Source organism: Perognathus longimembris, chromosome 28 (genome assembly GCF_023159225.1).
Source record: "Perognathus longimembris pacificus isolate PPM17 chromosome 28, ASM2315922v1, whole genome shotgun sequence".
Classification (NCBI taxonomy): Eukaryota; Metazoa; Chordata; class Mammalia; order Rodentia; family Heteromyidae; genus Perognathus; species Perognathus longimembris.
Window position 1 is genome coordinate 52,845,832 of NC_063188.1, and position 13,147 is coordinate 52,858,978.

Sequence of the window (13,147 nt, forward strand, 5' to 3'; positions counted from 1 at the left end):
GGAAATGTGTTTTTCATGCTTGTCTTTGCCTAGCTAAAACGCTATGTCATAAATCTTCTGTAATGAAATCCACAGGGTGAGTAAAACCATCACACAGCATCTCCTTGTTTTGGAGTCTGATTCCCAACACCTGCTGGTGAGGCTTTCTTTTCTTAACTGCACTACAAGTTAGTGGATGCAGAACTGTGAGAGACTAATCCTCTAATCAGGAAGAAGCTAAAAATAAGGGGAGGGAAACATCTCACATTGTTCTTCATATTACTAGTCATGTATTCCTAGGTTTTCCAAGTGGGGAGGGGAAGAAAGAATAGAACATGACTTAAAAGCTTCCAATATGTTTAATCTCTTCACAGTTTATCTCTTCTTAAAAATTTCCTCAAGGAAAGAATTCAGGCTTGTCAAAGTGAAATTCAGTTATGTAAGCTTGCAAATAAAGACTCCGTGTCTAGACAAACAGGAAAGTTAACAAGTGCATGTACTAGCACAAAGAAATAATGTGCTTGAAGAAGGGTGCTTGTTACAAAAAATGCAGAGTAGTGGCACCCACATTGACAACAGTACATACAACTAGCATGTTTCATTAATCTTTGTATGTATTTCTGTTTGATTTCTACCATACCTTAGGGATTGTTAGCTCTTTAAAACAATGTCCTTTCCTTACTCCCCACCCTTCACACTCCTTTTAAACAATGTTGTGGACTTAGCATCCAGTAAACTGAATAACTGCTGCTATTTTCAGTGTACAAGCTTATGTATAAAGTCAGAACACATTTATTTAGCAAAAATTGCTGGGTCTTGAAATTCATATGTTTGTATATGGAAAGGTGGAGAATAGCTTTAAGCTATTATTTATGCTGGTCCATTCTTGTCACTTCTTAATTTGACATTGAGGTTTGAGTGGGAACTGCACAATTCTGACAGCCAGAGGCATGGAACAGGGTCAGGGTTGGCACTAAGAATTTAAAGCACCAAGTATTTTACTGTAAACACTCAGTTTTATTGCAGGTAGGTTGATTTTTGTTGTGCATTTCACAAATTAAAAAAATACTCGCATATTCTCAGGAGGTAATTATAATATAATCTACACTCCTTTCATTAAGCAGAATTTCCATTTGTATCACATAACTCATTGAAAGGGGTAAAAATGAGAAAAGGTCTCCATTAAACTATTAAGGATCTCTGTTCTGAGAGTCAGCTTTTATTTTATTTAAAACATACCACACAAATGTGAGTGATGGTATTGGGGGTTAAACAATTAGTTATTTATTTAAGATAATTTTAATGATTATTTTTAAGATAATTGATATAGAGTCACTTCCTTTATGTATAAACACATAGATATATCTGTAGAGATACACACCCATATGTGTGTATATACATGTATACAGCTGAAAGACTGATTTAAAAATTGACTACTTCTTTTAGAAAACACTTTCTGCATATGTTCATAATGACTTTAATTTAAAATAAACATATATCAATTGCACAGTTACTTTTGAATAGTGCTGCTCTTTCAGTTACCAAAATACTTGTTTTTCTGAAAAAGGTTTAAATATAAATGAAACCAATAATTATGCAATGTATGTGGACCTTTTTATTGTCAATATTACATAAGTAGGAAATGTGGGATTTGATTGCTGTGAGCCGTGAGCCCATGGGCTTTCACATTCTCACACAGCAATGAATGAGACCTTTAGTATATACTGCCCTTCAATTGCATGCAGGATTTCTATTGATATTAATGAGGTTTTTCTTTCTCTGCCTAGATTGAGTGTGGTCATTTTGTGTGGCCTGAAGTGGTCATTTTGTTGTAATTTGTCTATTGGCTATTGCAGAGTGTATTTTGTGCATTTCAAAGTCCCTAGGAATCCCCACAAGGAAACGTAATACAAAAAAATGAAAAAGAGTATCTTTATGTTTAAACTTGTCCTTTTAGTGAGCTTTTGCATGAACAGTAATACAAAGTGAAAATCAGATGCACAACTCCAGAAAAAGTAGTTCTAAGTTAATAATTTTGAAAATATACATTTGTTCAGATGCGTTTTCAATCCAGCAGAAACAAAGGTAGTTACTTTCCTAATTCAATAGAAGATCAGCAATCTAGGACTTGCTAAGACAGAGCACTAAGGAATAGAAGAGACTATAGGATTTGAAAGTCTACTGCAAATGTATACTCTAGCTCTCAGCGTGAGGAACAGGCTTTTGGTCCAGCAATCCCTTCTACATCAACCTCGATAGTCCTGCCCTAAAGAGGCTGATGAGAAGCATCTATGGAGCCAACATTGGCTACTTATCCATGGGAAACAATGGAGAGAAGACTCAAAGGTGATGAAAGATCCCATAAAAACTACTTTAGTTTCACTTTTGATGTAAAATCTGGAGGACTTCAGGTTTTCTCTCAGGAAATGTTGAGGTTGAAGATGACTAAAGAAAGTATATCTACAGTTCGACTATCCTCAACCTACTTACAGTTCCAAATTTAGAATTTCAGGTTAAATATGTTTAGTTGCATTTCTTACAAAGAGAGAAGCTCATGAAGAACAAGTCAACTTATTTTTGTTGTTGTTGTTGTTGTTGTTGTTGTTTTGTCAGTCGTGTGGCTTGAACTCTGGGCCTGGGTGCTGTCCTTGAATTCTTCAGCTCAAGGCTAGCACTCTACCAAGTTGAGCCACTTAGAGCCACAGCACCACTTAGAGAGAAAGTGGGAGGGGGAGGGGAGAATGAGGGAGGAGGTAACAGTACAAGAAATGTACCCAATATCACAATACCAGACTTCAAGCTCTACTACAGGGCCATCATAAGAAAAACAGCCTGGTATTGGTATTAAAAACAGACCGGAAGGGGCTGGGGAGATAGCCTAGTGGCAAGAGTGCCTGCCTCGGATACACGAGGCCCTAGGTTCGATTCCCCAGCACCACATATACAGAAAAACGGCCAGAAGCGGAGCTGTGGCTCAAGTGGCGGAGTGCTAGCCTTGAGCGGGAAGAAGCCAGGGACAGTGCTCAGGTCCTGAGTCCAAGGCCCAGGACTGGCCAAAAAAAAAAAAAAAAAAAAAAAGTGGGAAAAAAAAAAAAAAACAGACCGGAAGACCAATGGATTATAATTGAAGATCCAGAAATAAAACCGCACTCTTAAAGCCAGCTGACATTCGACAAAGGAGCTAAAGACATACAATGGAATAAACATAGCCTCTTCAACTACTGGTGCTGGGAGAACTGGGCAGCCATATGCAGAAAACTCAAAGTAGACCCAAGCCTATCACCATGCACCAAGATCAACTCAAAATGGATCAAGGACCTCAATATCAGACCTGAATCCTTGAAACTACTGAAGGACAGAGTAGGAAAGACGCTAGAACTGAATATAGTCCCAGGGGCACAACAAATAGGGGAGAGACTCGATAAACGGGACTACTACAAATTTAAAAGTTTCTGCACAGCTAAGGACATAGCCACCTAAACAGAAAGACAGCCAACCATATGGGAAAGGATCTTTACCAGCACAGCAACACACAAAGGCTTAATATCTGTCATCTACAGAGAACTCAAAAAACTAAGCCCCTCCAAGCCCAATAAACCAATTAGGAAATGGGCAAAGGAGCTAAAGAGAGACTTCACAAGAGAAGAAATAAAAATGGCAAAGAAACATATGAGGAAATGTTCAACATCCCTGGTAGTAAAGGAAATGCAAATAAAAACAACCCTAAGATACCACCTCACCCCAGTTAGAATGGCCTATACTCTGAACTCAGGCAACAACAAATGCTGGAGAGGGTGCGGGGAAAGAGGAACCCTTCTCCATTGTTGGTGGGAGTGCAAATTAGTACAACCACTTTGAAGAACATTATGGAGGTTTCTCAAAAAGCTCAATATAGACCTACCCTATGACCCAGCCATACCACTCCTAGGCATCCATCCTAAACAGCAAGTCCAAAGATAACAAAAAGACATTTGTACTTCCATGTTTATCGCGGCACAATTCACAATATCCAAAATATGGAAACAACCCAGATGCCCCTCCACAGATGAATGGTACCTATACACAATGGAATACTACATAGCGATTAGGAATGGTGAAATATTGTTATTCACAGGGAAATGGTCAGAACTTGAACAAATAATGTTGAGCAAGATAAGCCTAGAACACAGAAAACAAAGGGGCATGATCTCCCTGATATATGACTGTTAAGAAAGGGAGACGGAAAGACAGTAGAGACTAGGTCTGTGAAACCAAAAACTGTTTGTCAAATGGTATTCCCCACAGGATTGGGGCAGCGACCCAACAGTATGTAACTAAAACCAAACAACTACTCAACATATAAAGGTCAAAAATCGACTTCTCAGTGGAATACAATAGCTCAAAATCTATGCATGTATGTTCATATAAGACTACTGTCGACATATTGTCTAATATCGACATTACATTTAAAACCCTAGGCGAATTTTCTTGGTCTTGGCCACATGGCTACTGTATATGTTCTTGATACATTGTATATTGTATATATGTCTACCTGACCTAGAGAAGGGCTACTGTATATGTTCTTGATACATTGTATATTGTATATATGTCTACCTGACCTAGAGAAGGGAAAGAAAAACAGGGCGTAAGATATCACAAGAAATGTACACACTGCCCTACTATGTAACTGTACCCTTTTTGCACAACACCTTGTCAAAAAAAATTCTGTTCAATTAATAAATAAATTAAAAAATAAAAAAAGAAATGTACCCAAGGCCTAACATATGAAACTGTAACCTCTCTGTACATCACTCTGACAATAAAAAAGAAAAAAAGAGAACAAGTCAAGCCTTAGTTCATCTCATAAATTTGATTTTTTTCTATTTGCTATAAGTTCAAAGACAACTTCATTTCTGATATTGTCTGCATGCATAAATTCATATACCCCTGTAGTAATTTTTTTTTTCCAGTCCTGGGGCTTGGACTCAGGGCCTGAGCCCTGTCCCTGGCTTCTTTTTGCTCAAGGCTAGCAGTCTGCCACTTGAGCCACAGTGCCACCTCTGGCCTTTTCTATATATGTGGTGCTGAGGAATCAAACCCAGGGCTTCATGTATATGAGGCAAACACTCTTGCCACTAGGCCATATTCCCAGCCCTGTAATAATTTTTTTGTAGTCAAATAATCTGATGTTAATTGAATGTGAATACTACCAACAACTTGATGGATAGAGTGAATGATAATATATTAAGAAAAAATTGCAGCTGGGTGTATGGCCTAGTGGTAGAGTGCTGCCTCGCATTCATGAAGCCCTGGGTTCGATTCCTCAGCCCCACATATGTAGAAAAATCCAGAAGTGGCGCTGTGGCTCAAGTGGTAGAGTGCTAGCCTTGAGTAAAACAAGCTCAGGGATAGTGCTCAGGCTCTGAATTCAAGCCCCAGGACTGCCAAAAAAAGAAAATAAATTTTATTTCCCTATCAACAAGTCTACCCTGATGGTTAATTATGCAACTTGGAATTCTACTTCCTGAGTCCTACCAAACTACTGTACCTGGGAATAGCCCTTCTATTTTCTGTGCTTTAAAAATATGTTATTTGCCATAGCAGTGAATAGCTATGTGTAGTTATCTGTGCTCAGACTGAATAACTATTAAAGGAAATATCTTTTTTTTATCTTTTCTTTTTGTATTCCCACATGACATTGAAGGGCTGACTATAGGCAGAAGGATTTCTCACATGAAAAATATTCTTGTGGATTCATATCAATGCGCATCGTTTGATTCTCTATACGAGGAGTAGATCAGTTCATAGCTTTCCCACGAGTGACAGTCACTGTTTCTCTCTGCCATTTGTTCTTTGAGGGAGCCAACCCTCCATAATGACTGAAGGCTTTCCCAGAGCTGTTATGTTCATAGTCTTTAGAGGAAATATCTTTTAACGACGATGAATTATTTGGAACAAACTTCTTTATAATATTTACCCATGAGGTTATACTAACACTAATTTCACAAGCTTACTTTTATAACAGGCTTTGCTCTGCCTGAAAAAGAGACAAGGTAAACGCTTGTCTTTATTCTGTACAAATATAGGAAATAATTAAGTACATTATAAAGCTTCCAAAATATGTAAAAATAACTGTAAAGATGAGAAGGAATTATTTCTTTCCTTCCAGGGGTGTCTGATATAACCGACATAGCTTACAAGATATCAATGCAATTAATCAACTTAGCACTTGTGTTAGAGTTGGGAGGGGGATCATTCAAACTAGATATTTGACATTTTATAGATAAAATAAGGATTTGATAGAGTGAATTTTTTTTGGCTTGTTTCAACTGGCTAAACCACAATAGAGTGAACACAGCTTGAGTATCTGGGGAGATGAAAAGACATACCTAATGAATTGGTCAATGACTTACTTGATCTCATTCTTTTCCTCTTTGAATTCAGTCTATTTTTATTCACTCCGTGTAAGAGAGGGAGGGTTGGAAGTGGCAGGAGAGGGATCATGTTTATAGTTCTGGTTGTATGTTTACACACATATACTAAATACTGTTGTTCCCCTAACCAAGTAAGCTGTCCTATATTACATCTCTTAAAGGGTGAGGATATTTCTTAATAAGGATCTTTTTTAATGTGTTAGATAATCTATAAATAGGTTAAATTATAAACATATATTAAAAAACATAATGAACGTGTACTTTTATTGTAATACACAAGGTTTAATTTTGTGGATTTTGTTTATACATAGTAGTACTCTAGGACCTTGTATGTGATTTCTCTACATTTTTTAAAGTTTGCAAAAGTTTACAGGATTTTATTTTTGGGTTCTGTGTTCTTTTGTACACTATCTTAATTTTGTAAATGTTCTACCTAAGTGTTCTTAGGAAAAGGTACTGGTCTTTCTTCTTATAAAAACCCTTTATTGATTCTGAATATATCTCATATTCACTTTTCTTGAAGCTTTTAAAATGAAAATCCATAAATGAGTAAGTTGGAGGATTGCTATTTTAAAACTGCTATCTGAGGGCATGTATAAAAAAATCTTCTACTCTTTTACTTGACTTTACCAAAAGCATGAATGTGAGTAATATAAATTTAAATACTATTGTTTTGCACTGCTACTTTTCCCTGTTTCAGCACTTTTTTGGTAAGGCTTACATGTTTCAATGTTAATTACCAAGTCACAGAAGTAACTTTCATAATTCTGAGGTTACATGTATATTGTTATAAAGATCTGACACGTGTAAAAACTCCATTTTTCTCCTTGGAAAGCTTCTTAACCTCTAACTATCCTCCATTTCCTTCTCCCTTCATAAAGAAATTTAAATAAAACCCCAAATTTATGCTCCACTTATAGCTTACAGGCAATTAAAGCAACAGCAGTAGCCTAACTTGGGAGCAAAGGAACTATCAGAATGCTAAATACTTCCAAGGGAACAGTGATTTTATTAAAGAGAGAACACAGCTCATGGACTAATTTAGGTAATAATGCCCCCCTCCATTACATTCTTGTTAGATAAGAAGCTAATTAATTGTCAGGTGTAATATTTCACCTTTTTTGTTGTTAGAAAGATAAATTAAGAATTTATTTCCCTTTTGTTGGGCATTCACAGAGCCACAAATATATGGACAACCAATCTGCATATGCACATATGTAATTGATTTACATTGACCTTATTTACATACCTGCAGCATTTGTATATTCTCTCTCCTCATATTCTATCCAGCTCTAAACCCCTCCATTTATCTGATGTGGTGATGGGGATGAAACTTTTGTGAGGGTCTGATAGAAATCAAAGACAATCTCAATAAAAAGAAAGTTCCAGGCAGAAGTGCCAACCACCTGACTTTAATAAGAAAATATGCTTATGATAGAATGATAAGAATATCATAAAAGTCAAGTATCCCTTGGAAAATTTTTAGGAGAAAGTAATGCAAGTCTGTTTGATAAATATGTATAACATATATGTATCAGTAACATATATCAGTAAAAATACTGGCAAATGGTAATATCTATACTTACACATTCATACAAGTATCTCCTAAAATATCCTCGTGTGGCTCAGTTAAAGAATTCCAGCACACACTGAAAGCTGTGGGTAGTTTTTAGTCAGAAAAATTAACTTTTTAAGTAATTCAAAGTTTTTGCAGGCTGTTGACTAAATAGGAGGTAGTTTGTGTTAACTAAAGGAAAATCAACAGGCTTATTACTATGAATTTTGTGCTTGTAAAAACATATCTATAAAATAAATATTATGTAGATATACCCATGAGCATATACAGAACATGTGGCATATTTTATACACAACATTCACATGTGTATGGCATACTATACAGCTGTAAATAATTATGCAATCTGAAAAATGTAAGGCGTTACATGTGATAATCATTACCTATTAAAGCGATTAAATAATTTTGCCTTGTCTACCAAAAAGTACCTACATCAGAGTATGAATTGAGGGTTTTACAGCTGGAAATTTATATTCCTGCTTATTGCTTTATATGCACCCACCAAAAAATGTTAGATAAGGCACACTGAAGATACAAAACCTTGAAGCTGCTTCCTATTTCACGAATTACTCCTTTGACACCACTACAGTCCTTTATTTTATGGACAATGTTATGAAATCAAATAATATGGGTGCATTTGTATGTAGGACTCTAAAAACAGCACGATAAATAAAAAAAATTCCCCCAAATGTATCTATTTTATCCTTTTTCCTTCTCACAAACTTAGGGCCAGAAATCATTCAGCTTTACTGACCAAACAGTTCACTAGGCTTTTTATGCTCTGGGAACTCTTTAAGGAGAGCCTTTACCCCTTACATCAAATGATTTTCCAGTCCCCCATCCTGGGAATGGCAGCTCACCCCACCTACCAGAAGGATAATCAGCAGGAATAGGGAGGAAGAAAATTGGGGGGGGGGGTGTAGCCAAGGAACATGAAAGCCTTAAGAAGTGTGCATCCAGTTTCAGGCAGAACAGATTAGAAGACACTGAGAGAGACAGTCTTATGGCCACTTTTTAAAAAAAGTATCCTCTGAAACAAACCTATCCCAGGCTTTCCCCATACAGTTCGGTCCACCCTTGGGGTAATTGGGGTATGTTTCCTATGACCCTGGGTATGGATATGCAAACGGGCCTTGCTGTGTATTTACAGGAGTAAACCCAAAGGACAAAAGTCAAAGGAAGAGAAGAATCAAAACAATAATGATTTCTAACCTGAAGCAAACTGAACTCCCACACTTCTCACCCAGAACTTTGCTGTTTAAATGATCCACTTCCCTCAGCACACATTAAAACCAGGAGAAGCAAACGAATATATTTTTTGGAAAAATGTTTTATTTAAACCTTTTTAATCTTTTACAACAATAAAATATTGCGTCAATATAAACCCCTTGACTAAAACTGTCCACATCAAACATTACAGCGAATTGTTTTCTTTTTGACACCCAACTTATCTCTGAAAGAATTTCCTTTTAAACACAATGCAGAATTTTTTGAAAATAAATAATTGCTGGCAACTGCAATAGGCAATTTGAATAAAATAGTTGAAAAAGCAACTCTTAATGAAAATAGCGTTTATTATACATCAGTTACTAAATGAATAAACTAAATGATCTTTTTTTTAAATTAAAAACTTCAAAAAACGTTTAATATACAAAACTGTACAATTATAAAGTCGGCAGAAATATTTGGGTTAACTCAGGTTTGAACCATAGCAATTAACTGCAAAAAAAAATCAAAACAAAAAACCCTCCCAACATCTGTGAAACATGAACTCAATGTGAAAACTAAAATCCCACAACTAAATCCTAACGACCAACAAAATTCAAAGGTTTGACAAAAAGAATAAAAGGGAACTGAATGAATACACGCTTGTTGACCTGCAGCTGGGGAGACACGGTGGTGTAGTGAACCAGAAGCCAGGCAGCCCATATTAGCACATCCTCCACAAGCCACACAAGGCTTTCTGGTCCTTAGGTAGTTTGATGCTTTGTCTACCGCAGCAGCTACGACTGGCGGCCTGAACCCGGTGAACAGCCCTGGAGTATGAATCTTCCAGCCAGGTCTGGCAGGCCATGGCTGGGTGGTTGGGTGCCTGGCTTGGCCAGTACATGTGTGTTCACTGGGAATGAAGTGCACCTGTGAACCTGGCCTGTGGATAAGAGAACTAGCAATAAAGCCACAGCAACTGCATTATTTTTGGGTTCTCTACACAGCCTATAGCATTTTTTTGTAGTTTTTTTGTATACAGTAATACGATACACACAGCTATCTACACACACGCGCGCACACACGGTTGCACGCGCACACACGCACACACGCACAGAGACACATACACACATATTTATTGAAAGAAAAAAAAAAGCAGGAACCCAGCCGCCAAGGCGCTCGTTAGCTCACTCGATCTTCGGCAGCGTGGGCTTCTACCAGCTGTGCTTCTCAGAGGCTTCAAGACGGGGTACCCACGACCCTACTACTCACAGACAGCGGTATATACATGAGAGGAGATGGTAGCGGCTAGCCCAGAATGCCCTTGAACTTTCCCAACAATTTCGTTGTCGTTTTGCACCAAGCAGAGAAAGTCGGCCCATCCTATCTTTACCGCCCCTCGCAGAGGGTTGCTGACACGAACACTAGGCAGTGAACAAGAGGTGAACTGGATGAATCTGGAGGCGCTGGCCCAGTCGTCAGCTGCCAGCATCTAGGGGTCGTTGTCTCTAAGGAAAGCAACCGCTTGTGGAAGGCAGTCTTTTTCTCTAGAAGAGCCGACGTGGGATCTTGCAGGTTGTCAACCTATTCATGATGGAAGCTTTCGAGGAGCTCCGCTCACAGGGCTCCGCGACCCATTCCCGCAAGTTGCGCAGGTCACCTCTTCCTCTGGGCGCCACCAACTGAAAATTCTTCTGGGGACATCGAATCTATCCCGTGGAAGCCTATAGAGGCCCCACAGTTCTAAGAAAGTGGGTACAAAGCTGGAAAAATCGCTTCTCCTACTTGGCGCTCATTATCAAACCCGATTGGTTTGAGTATTCTGCCCAACCTAGGCACTGGCACCGCCAGGGGTGGGGGTGGGGGGAATAGAACCAACAGCATCAAGGACTCTCTCCTTTGTATCTTCTCCTCTTCATACAGATTTCGGGTGTGTGGGGAGGTAACCATTTCTCTCTCCACTTCCCAGCCTCCCCTCCTCTTTCTAAGCAATTAAAAAACCATCAGCTCAATGAAGGAATAATAATAATAGTAATAATAATGTGGAGTTGTGGATTCGATACAAATTATCTCACAAATATTGTGTACAGCTTGTAGTAAAACACCTCAGACATTTAGAAACGCTATAGAAGTTTTAAAAAATGCAAAACTAGTCTATTGTAAAACAGATTTCACCTGAAATACAGCTGCTATAACCAAGGCGCTGAAAGGTTATTCAGAGGCACACATCTGTCTTCCCCCCATCCCCCCCGCCCGCAGGTTACCCCACTTCTTGCTCTTCCTAGAGAGGAGCAACCAAACAAATCTTACTCAGAGTAAACAATATGTATTGATCAGCAGAAAAGGTTGGAAGGAAATTGCCCAGGTGGTAGGGAATATGAGGTCCCCCACCTGGACTGCGTGTGTATTGGAGTTGGGACGCCTGAACGTGAGTGTTTCCTTTCTTAACATAAGTTAGAACCTCCTGTGAAAGAAAAGAAAGGGAGAATCAAAGGGAGAAAGCAGGCGAGCTAGAAAGAGAGCAATCATGAAATAATGAAAGGAAAAAAAGAGTAGAAAATGAACCCGCACTGCTCCCAGTGCGGCCAGCCGCCTCCTCGGTTCCTCCAGTCAGAGATCATGGCACGACGTGTCTGTCTTCACCGTGTGCGAATAAACCTCATGCGGCTGCTGATCCCCTGGCGGAGTCATTCTTTTCTCTTTTTGTCTGCGATTACAGAACCAGACACGCACCACTTCTTTCTCCAACTGGAGGCTGTCTGCCAGCGAGGAGATCTCCTGCGCTGCAGGCTTGGGACACTTGAGGAAATGCGTTTCCAGTACGCCCTTGACACTCACCTCGATGGAGGTACGCTTCTTGCGCTTGCGGCCCTGGGCGGCGATCTTGTCAATGCTGGTTGGGCTCCCAGTGGACGAATCCGCCTCCTCCAGCCACTTGTTCAGCAGGGGTTTCAGCTTGCACATGTTCTTGAAGCTCAGTTGCAAGGCCTCGAACCTGCAGATGGTGGTCTGCGAGAACACGTTGCCGTACAGTGTGCCCAGCGCCAGCCCCACGTCAGCCTGTGTGAAACCCAACTTGATTCTTCTTTGTTTGAATTGTTTGGCGAACTGTTCCAACTCATCCGAGGTTGGTGTCTCCTCATCCGAATGGTCCTGGCAGTGATGGGAACCCAGCTCGCCATGGTCTGGAGGCTCCCGGAGCACGGGGTGCAGGCTCTGTGTGGCGGCGGCGGCCGGCGGTGGGGTGAGTCCCCCGTGCTCCAGCATGCCACTTACGGTGAAGCCCGGCTGAGAGTACACGTTGAGGGGTTGGCCGCTTGACGTGATGGACGGGTTTGGAGCTGGGCTCGCTCCCCAGGCGTTCGGATGGTTACCGTGCGGCGAGTGGTGAGCTACGTGAGGCGAGCGGTGATGGATGATCGCACCCAGTTGCAGATCTTCACGCCCAGGCTTCACATCCTGCTGATCTAGGGGGCTGGTGGCCAGTGTGGAGGACCATGGGCCCCCGTCGCTCAGACTGGTCACCCAGTGGTGCCCGAGGGGATGCCCATTGCTGGGAACTCCCTGCAAGTAATCACTTTGGAGAAGTTTCTGAGGATTGCGGAAAGGACTCCCCTGCTGCATGCCCGCGGAGTCCGCATGGACCAGGGAGCTGGAACTGAGAATGCTGTAGGGATTCGAGGCAGCTGTGGCCATGGTCGGTGAGAATCCCCTACTAGTTATAATGTGGCAAAGGGAGCAGCTTCAGCCTTTGACATCTATGGTGCGGGGGAGACGAAGCCTCTAATGCGGGTTACCGGCACCCGCCGAGACCAATCGCAGTGCGACTCGGCCAGGCCAGGCGAGAGCACAGCCAATGGCGGCGCGGGAGGCCGAGCTCGCTTTCCAAATTAGGCTGGCGAGGCTCGGGAGTTTCAGTGAGACCCAAGCAGGAAGTGAATCAATCTTTCGGCTCCATTGGCTCCCTAGCGCAGAC

General features: G+C 40.5%; 1 protein-coding gene across 1 annotated transcript; it reads right to left on the reverse strand.

Moving 5' to 3' along the window:
- Positions 1 to 11,440: 11,440 nt before the first annotated feature.
- Positions 11,441 to 12,936, reverse strand: Pou3f4 (POU class 3 homeobox 4). Its single transcript, XM_048335950.1, has one exon. The coding sequence runs from the start codon at positions 12,865 to 12,867 to the stop codon at positions 11,782 to 11,784; it is 1,086 nt and encodes a 361-aa protein (XP_048191907.1). The 5' UTR covers positions 12,868 to 12,936; the 3' UTR covers positions 11,441 to 11,781.
- Between the last annotated feature and the right edge of the window lie 211 nt (positions 12,937 to 13,147).